At 41.7% G+C, this 9,162-nt stretch overlaps 1 protein-coding gene across 1 annotated transcript in view; it reads right to left on the bottom strand.

The window, feature by feature from the left end:
* Positions 1 to 479: 479 nt before the first annotated feature.
* The window catches only part of WWTR1 (WW domain containing transcription regulator 1), a 38,500-nt gene continuing 29,817 nt past the window's right edge, over positions 480 to 9,162 (bottom strand). Inside the window, exons 4-6 of the mRNA XM_010288059.1 lie at positions 2,557 to 2,690; positions 1,908 to 2,020; positions 480 to 855 (exon numbers count right to left, since the gene is read on the bottom strand). Coding sequence (XP_010286361.1) covers positions 671 to 855; positions 1,908 to 2,020; positions 2,557 to 2,690 — 432 coding nt within the window. The 3' untranslated portion in view covers positions 480 to 670. The remainder of the gene's footprint in view (positions 856 to 1,907; positions 2,021 to 2,556; positions 2,691 to 9,162) is intronic.

Raw genomic sequence — 9,162 nt, 5'->3', positions numbered from 1 at the left:
TATTTATTTTCTGAAAACTATACAGTAATGTACTGAAAAAAGAAACTGCAAGAGAACTGTTTGTGCCTTTACAAATATATAATAAGAATTATTACGGCTGATATGGATCAGATGTAAGCTATATTCCATACAGCACAGTTTAACTAAGAACGAAAGAAAGATTTTTAAAGCTTAAGTAAGTTGATAAAAAAAGCTTCTGATGCTATTGTCATAAACACAGTAATAAAACTGCTCTCATGGTCTGATGCTGTGCACATTGTTTGAACCAAGTGACCTAGGAGCTAGCTTTTGTGAGTTGTGAACGGTTTGTGATGTTAATCAATACCTAGATCAGTCAGGAACATGCACAAACACCACTCACTTTCTGTCCTTAAAGTGAAACATTTCTGCCTGGTCTGAAAAGGTAAAGAAGTATACAGATGTGTAAAGTAGTGCGCTTTTTTTTAGAGAGGAAGAAATATATATGCATATATGTATTTATATGTATATCTATATATGTATTTTATATTAGTGTCAATCAAATCCAGGCAGAGATTAAACTGACCATAAAGATGATGTAACAAAAGTCATTAAGGCAGTAAGTTGTAGCTCTTGAGGATTTTCAGATATACTGTCTCAAGAGGAAAAAGAAATGTTGAATTGCATTGTAGGCCGAATCAGCATTGAATGATTACAGCCAGGTAAGGAAAGGCTCATTTTTGTTGAGTACTGACTCCACATCGTTGAGAATAGGGATCAAGTCTTCTGACTCTAGAGTCCCGAGATCAACATTTGTTCCTGGAAGACAGTCGAGGAAATCAGGGAAACGTGTTTGTTGTGGATTTATGTTCATTGTTGTCTGTGCTATAGTTTCTCCTAGGAAAAGTAAAGAAGAACTTATAAAACACCAAACTCTTGTTTTGGGTCATTTAAAACACCACAAATGATATAAAAATTAGACTCCCCCTTTCCCGTAAGCACTTGTGAGCATTCCTATCCTGTACAAATGTTACCTCAAAACCGTATTTGCTTGCAGAATGCACGTTCTTGTAAGAGTTCATTTGATATCCTTGCGTTGCTCTCAAAAGCACAAAAGGCCCTTTACCAGCAGCGTTGAAAGTAATCAGCCTCCGACCGTCCACTTGGGAAGCCTGACTGCTCAAAGTTCACGAGTCTGCACCGGGAGCAACGTGACTGAGTCTTACGTAAACCCTCTATCCTGCTCTCTGCACAGGGCTGAATGCTGTCCATGGGGCGTAATTGAAAAAAGTGGTTTACAGCAATTTAGCTCTGCAATATTATATTACTTTTTTCATAAATTAATAATAAGAAGCATGAAAATCTTTAATAGAGAAACCTTTCACTCTTTGCATCATCTAGAACTTTTGATGACTTCAAAAGGAAGTTTAGGTGAGGAAGTGCTGACAATTTTGCTATCTGGAAAAAAACTTGTTGATTTCCTAGTAATTTATTTCAGTATTTTAAACACCATGAGGACACTGATATAAAAATAAATACATACCAAAACCTAAACTAACAAAATACACTCTGTTTGAAGGCAAATCCAACTTTGCCATTGTCAGAGACTTATTAATGAGACTGATTTCTCAGAGTTAGAAAATGCAGTGATTTGTATCAAGAATGTAACCCAAGACCAGATTTTTACAGAAAACTAAGGCTCACATTTTCTGACTTTTACTTATTTTAATATCGGTCTAAGGTAAAAGGATAGAATCTGGACCCAAGTTAAAGCTGAGAACCTCCTAGGCACTAAGTACCTTTTAGGCATTTTCCCCCCCAGTTTCAGTCTCTTGTCTTGCATAGGAAAGCCAGAGATTATTGATCAGTTACACAATTATAAAACATTACTGGTTATAATAGGAAGTTATTAATATCATTATACTTTAAGCTAAATCAAAGTATTCTACCTGTATCCATCTCATCTACGTTGCTGAGGAAATCTTCAGGTGTCGTTGGTATACTGTAGCATCCTAATCCCAAGCCACTGTCTGTACTTTGCTCCCTGGAATGGTACGACCCACTATAGATGGAAACACGAAAAAGCCTCAGTAAATGTGTTCTGTTAGACAGAGTCCCTGCTCATGGTGTTTGAAAGAAGACAGCACAGTAGGTTAGATCTTAAATACTGAGTCATCAAACCTCATTCCCAATTGTTGGCCACTAACGTGGTCATGTTCTGTCAGCCCAAATACAAAGCAACTGGTGAGGCCAGTCTTCAGTTAAATACACACATGTATATGTAACTCTCTAGACAACAACAGTTCTGATAGCCTAAAAAAATTTATTTTATTTATACTTAGGTAATGTAGCTATTCTACCTAGAGTCTTCTACATACACCTACAGTACACTTAAAACCACCTGTTATATTGGTATGATTTTTCTAAGATTCCTTCTTGAAGTATAAACTGAAAAATTTCAGGTCAGCCACTCGGCCGTACCCCCTGATCACAGTAAGTACAAAAGAAAATGAGGTGGAAAACTACTTTACAGAGACAGCTTTAAAAGTGCAGAGAAGGCAACAGAACCAACTACTAATGAAGACGACATGAACTTGCCTGTTCAAGAAAGGATCGGATCCATTATTTGTAATAGGCCTCATGTCTTGTGTCATGGCAGGTGTATTCACAGCTGTCTGAACTGGGGCCATGCTTTCTGAGTCCATGGGAAGTTGTCTGCACAGAGCAGCTTCCTGAAAAGGCAAATACATATAAGGGAAGGGTTGTTCCAACAGCTTAGAAGGACTGCAGTCTTGTAGCAAGTGAACGTGTAATATATACACACCTTCTTACTTAGGAAAGTAATTCTAAGCAATGTCACTGATGACTGTTTACACTGGTATGAAGAAAATCATAACGTAGACAGACAGCATCTTTCATACCCACCTGTGCGGCTTAAAACACTGCAGGATCTACCGTGGCTACCACCACAGCTGGAAGCCAGACCCGTAGTTCAGCCAGCAGGCAGATGTGTTTGAGGACTTCCTAACAGCTTCACACTAAACCAGAGATCCTGTTTGCCAATTTAAACTAGCCTGACTCTTTTTACATGATGCAAATCATGAAATGCTCATATAAATGGCTTCACTGGCAGAGCTGTCGCACCGGCAACCTCTAGTGAGGGGCAGCGGCGGATGGCCAGGGGAAAGTCACATCTTGAACAAGCACAGCCACCTGCAGAATGGCCGCACCTCTATAGCCTTGCTGGCCACAGAGAGAACCCCTATGAAATACAAGTACCTGTGTTATAATTTCGGATACCTTGTGTGTCACCTCATCATAAAACACTGATAGGCCTGCACTTTACAGCTGATGATGACACCCTGTCCACGCCTCATGGGCCAGCAAACTCCAGCTGAGGGCTTTCACATGCGTACTAGTGCCGTGTAACACTCCAATTACAATTCTAGTTTACTGTTTGGTGAGGCCAAGTTCTCTGAAAGCTGGAGTACCAATAACAAAGCCGTTTAAAACCTACAGACTCACATTTAATCTCCCATGTATCTGTTTCTAACAGCTTACCGTAAGTGAAATTGCTCTCAGTGTAAACTGGTGAAAAAGAGAGCAAAATCAGGCACTGAAACGATGTGAGCTGCTATGAGATGACACAATTTGCTATATAACAAAGCAGAAGAATATCACTTGCAACCATAAAGTACTTAACATGTTAGAAGAAAACCACTGAACCAAGACGTTGACCCAATAATCTTTAAAATGACCCCCCCTGCCTAATAATATGCATCTGCCTAGTGACCTGTCTCATGTATACTGTCTTTAGGATGACAAACAAGCAATGAGAGCCAAAGGAAACTTGTTTCAGAACTCTTCCTGAAAGATGAATTCTTCTAGCATTATCTCTGCGAAACAACCATGACATCTAGTGGTACAGAGGTCTAGACAAATGTGGTTTGACTCCACAGGGATGTTCCAAACAAATATCCTAAGATCTTAAAACAATAAAGCTGTATCTGTTTTTTACCTAGTTTACTCAACCTTGTTTGTGGGGTTTTTTTAAATGAAATAAGCAAAGGAAATATTTCATTTAAATCCTAGTAGAAAACTTCTCCACTGAGTCAGTCATTCATTCTCCCAAGTACAGAAAAGATTAACATGTTTTTAAGGCTAGAACATGATGTTTTACTATGTTTTCAATTGATTTGAATTTGACCAGGACTGGTCTGGTCTCTTCATGAAGAGATATAAGGCAGGATATACTTAGTGAGGATTTTTTTTTTTTTTGAAGTCCAATCCAGCAATGAAGTTCATGTTTTTGATACTTGGGCAGTGCATTTTCAAATCTCACTGGACATCGTTTCACCCTAATAAAGAGAAGATCAGAACAGGAAAGAAGAAAGAAAGAAAAAAAAGCCTTTCCCCTAGTTTGCCAACATGGAAAGTATGTGTTGGTTATCATTCTGGTTGCTGTCATTTCTAAAAATCAAATGCTATTACTAAAAATAAAATAACTGAGAACATCCTGTTGAAGACCCAAGTATTTGCTTCTTTCAGAATATTGTGACTAAGTCCTAATTTGGTGGACATGATTTCTCTTTGCTACTTTGCACATGTGCGCGTGCACTGGAAATACTGCCCCAATACCACCCTTTTTTACTGTAAGAGTGATCTAACACTGGAACAGGTTTCTCAGAAAGGTTGTGGAGTCTCCAACCTTGGAGATATGCAAAACCTGACTGGATGCAGCCCTGAGCAACCTGCTGTAGTTGACCTTGCTTTGAGCAGGGGAGTTGGCCTAAATCTCTAGAGGTCTGTTCCAACCTCAACCATCCTGTGACTCTATGAATCAAAGAATGACCATGTGCATACACACATCTTTCTGTACAAGATTTTGCTTTTCAGTTTTGGACAATCTTCTTAATAATTTCCTGCCAGCTGTCATGCCATTTTTTTTCCAATTATCAGACTGCAATTCAATTGTACTGCTCAATAAAACTGCACTGTATCAAACATAAGCCTGAAAATTCCTTGCCTGTAGGAGGTGGTGGAAAATCTTTTCTCTATCCAGCAGCTTCTCAATGGACCATAGAGTACAAATCAGTGTCTCAACTTGTTGGGGACTGTGTATGTGTATGTTTAGGGGTAGGGGAGAGCTTGCCAAGCTCCCTGCTCATGAAAGAGAAAACTTGAACTAAAATATGCTGCCCAGAAAAATATTAAAGCTGAAAAGTTGGTAATAATGATTAACCAGAGATGACAAAGGCTAACAATCAACTGTTCTATCAAAGAGCAGTGCCAAAGAAAATCTATGACGGAAAAGTCATGCAGAAAGAGAAGAAAGGCCATTATTTAAGGGTGTATTTGTTGAAAATTAGTAGGTGGATTCACAGCAAGAGTTTTGAAACTCTTTTTATTAAAAATGCCAGATGTGTAGCAGTGATTATATTCTAGTGCCTTATGTTTCCAGAACAGGTAATGACATATTGACAGCCTAATGTATCAGAGTAATTATTTTTACCTAATCGTTCTCACTATACTGCCAAAGACAGCTTATTTCTGAGGCTAGTGAATTCTATTACTCTGAAAGTCTCCACTGCTTTCCACAGCCATTGTACAAGTGCTATATTTAAGACAAAAAATGTGCACCAAGAAAGTGAGGAAAGGTTTCCAAGCAACACTGAAAAATCTGTACAATTCCATAGAATTATTATTAAACATAGACAGAGATAAATCTCTTTATCAAACACATTTAATTAAATGATCACAGGAAACATGAGGCTTTTCTCATTCTTCATGTTGTGCTTCTTTCTTTGAGCTCATTACAGAAGCACAAACACACCTCTCCTCCCTTAAGTCTATGATTCCGCTGGTAGCTTTTCAAAACAGCAAAACACAAAGCACTAATAGAGAATTCTGAACCTCCAGCTAATTACAAAATGCGGTTGCACATAAAAACAAAGCACACTGCAGAAAACGCAAGTGTTGTTCACAAAGGGAGCTTCACATCTTTCACCCTCCATGAAATATTCTTCCTCTCACACTGAACTGCACAAAACCAGGCAAGAATTTCCTGACAGCTTTTCATTTCTCTTACAGACTGACTCAAAAAATGCCCAGCCACATAAATGACACTGAAAAGAGCAGAGGTTTTCTTACATCTACTGCCGCTGGCTTGTTCTATCTGGCAAAAACAACCAGCGAAACTGCACCTGTATTACCTAAATTTAGGTTAATACAGATAAAAAGGCTGCATTTTAAGGACACTCGTCCACTCGTCCCAGAACCGCTTCATCTGTGCACACACACAATGTGCAACCTCTTTACTGCACATGCAGCAGAACGGCGCTGAGCACACTCAGTAAGTCCGAGTCTAACCTCTAGTCGTTTCGTCTTACACTGGAAGGAGAATTTTCTGGTAACGCAATGTCTGTGCCACTTCAGTAATCAGCATGACTGTACTTGGGACAACTTTTAATTGTAGCTAACAGGCGCCCAGTGACAACAGAACAGGTTTTATTGTGGGCTAGATGCCCAAGTGCGTGCCATGGGCAAGCTTGTATCAGCCAAGCTGAAACCTGTGCTACTTCAATGTGACGGTTACCGGCCGCCGAACCGCGGGCTGGCCTACGCCTGTGCCAGCATACCGCCTTTTTACAGAGCAGACACAGGCACTGCCTTCCCCCAGGGAGATAGAAGGATTTTTCTGTATCATACTGTAAGGGGAAAAGCCTAAACCACGGGTAACTTCCTCCCGTTTCCATGGTAATTTCCAAAAGTAGGGCAGAATAGACTATTAACGAAGGAAGAACAAGGCCTCAGGGCCTACATTACTGCTATGCAATCAGGCTCTTTATCCTGTGGTCAGTAAGATGAAAAGTCAGCTGTTTGAGAAGGGCTTTTTGTTGAACGTGAAGGTTTTTGACCGAACGGCCTTCCACAAAGAGGAGAGCATTGCAAAATGTCCGCTGCTCCCAGGGCACGGGACTTACTGCTCCGCACAAAGTGCTGGGAATTGCACGTGTGCTTGCAGACCTCAGCGCTGGCCGGCACTTGTCGGTCCGGCAGCTGCCCTGTGCAGTCAGGGAATGCAGACAGCGATCTCTTTTGAAAACATGGTGCCAACGACTGCTTGGGCCAACAGGGAGAGATTCATACCCAAGTTTATTAATCATGTCCCCAGATACTGTAATTGGCCCTCCTAACCACTAACTGCTGCAGGGCCAACAATCCATTCCAGGAATGTTTCATCTACCATGCGATTCAGACAGGCCTTGCAAAGCAAGACAATCTGTGAGCTGAAAAGCCTCCGGCACCCTCAAGAAAGACTCATAATGGCATTTACAAAATCTAAGTCCCCGTCTCTTCTTTGTTGCAAGAAACACTACATGTATTACAGTTACTTGATCCACTGTCACTTGGGGAATGGCATGGCACCTCCCATGTCTTTATTTCAACACACGGCATGTTGCTTGTAATATTAATTTGATGTGTACTTTATCGTCAGGAACAACAGGCTCCGCACACCGGAGTCAGAGCCAGGCGGGGGAAGCTGAGAGAGCACTGGCTCTACCGTACATTAATGCGCGCTCCTCCGCTGCTGCTGCCTGCCTGGTGCAGGTGCCTTCTTCAGAAGTCACGGTACAGTTTTAGTACCGCTACAGATGTCGGACTTCTTCACTTCTTTGATATTACTACAGCAATGGTCAATAGTAATGGATTAATTACACAGTCACAAAAGCTGTGTGATAGCCTGTGATGTCCTGTTCTCTATTCTAAGCATGACTGCAAGGTCAAGAAGAATATTCGGATGTCTCCCACCCTAGGTTAAAAAGTCTGGCAAAAAATACGAGAGACCTCTCGCGACCCTGTGAGAGGCAATATTGCAGTCACAAACTAGGAGAACAGCCTCAGCTGTTCCAGTTCGCTCCCAGCTCTCCAGCGCAGGATGTCTCCTGTTGGACAGTCCTTAGCATCGAGTTCAAAAAGGACCAAACGCCCATAATGATCCCCTTGGCACTACGGCATATGTTATTTTAAAAACCCAAAGGGGATTTTCAAAATAGAAAACCAAATAAAATAAAGCTAAAAGAGCCAATGGTACTCTGACATCACAAATGCATGTCAAAAAGCTTTATCACTGGTTATTTGCAAAAATCTTTAAAAGCTTCAATGCATTGCAGTGAGTTGAATTATTCACTGCCTCTGAACACAGCTCTGATGTGAACCCCTTTTTAGCTGTATGCCAGACAAATCTAGAAATTCATTCTTGCATTTCCTGGAACCCTCCTTGGCAGAACTGAACTGAGCTCCATGCTTAGTTGCCAAACCGTCATTTCCAGCTGGGGGAGATGAGTGAGGGCATTTTCATAGTGAGTTTACACTGCTAGCCACTGCAATTCCTTTTCTGCCAGTCCTCAGGGTGGAAAGCGAGACATCTAGATATTGCCCGTGCCTCAATAAATCAGACGATGGGCCAGTTTGTGCTGTGGAAAGAGCACAGCAGGGCATTTTGGGCATTTTTCTCTTCACGCCGTAGCAGGCCAGTAAGGTTCTACTCTGTGAGGACAAAACAGGGATAAATCTTCCTCTGCATCCCCATACACCATGCCTTCTACATTCTCTTTTGAGCCCCTGGATCTTTCTGCGCACAGATTTATGGAACAGGATTGGGGGATCAGAAAGAAACCTCTGAGAAGTGCTGCCTTTTTCTGACTTGGTACCCTTCCAAACAAGGTGCCAGACGGCACTTGTGCACACAAAGTGCTGGGACATCTTTCCTGTCGGACCCTTCCAGGGACTTCTTACTGACATCGCCTCTAACTCCTTGGGGAGTTAGAGTTACTTCGAAGAAGCTCTTGAGCAGCAAGCAGATTCTCCCTTTTCCTTTGGAAAGCTGACAAAAACAAATGAGTAATAAAGAAAATTAACTCTTTCCAGAATGACAAAACTGAGTAAGGAAACATTTAAATAGAAGCTGTCATACCGGTTTTCTGAAATGCTGCCCTACTTGCATGTACTCAGCCTGCCGTTCTGGAGGCTCTACCAGCTACACGAAGGGGAGCACAAAGGAGGAAACGAACTCCCCAAGCAAGGAGCTTGCAGCACCGCACGCGGCTCCTGGCTGGGCGCGCTGCGCCGGCCCGGCAGCTGCAGTCAGGAACGGCCACGGGGAGCCAGCAGCTGCTGCCCGGCTGCACGGAGGTTTGTGAC

The sequence above is a fragment of the Phaethon lepturus genome, unplaced genomic scaffold (assembly GCF_000687285.1).
Source record: "Phaethon lepturus isolate BGI_N335 unplaced genomic scaffold, ASM68728v1 scaffold6805, whole genome shotgun sequence".
Classification (NCBI taxonomy): Eukaryota; Metazoa; Chordata; class Aves; order Phaethontiformes; family Phaethontidae; genus Phaethon; species Phaethon lepturus.
This window is presented reverse-complemented; position numbering and strand designations above follow the sequence as displayed.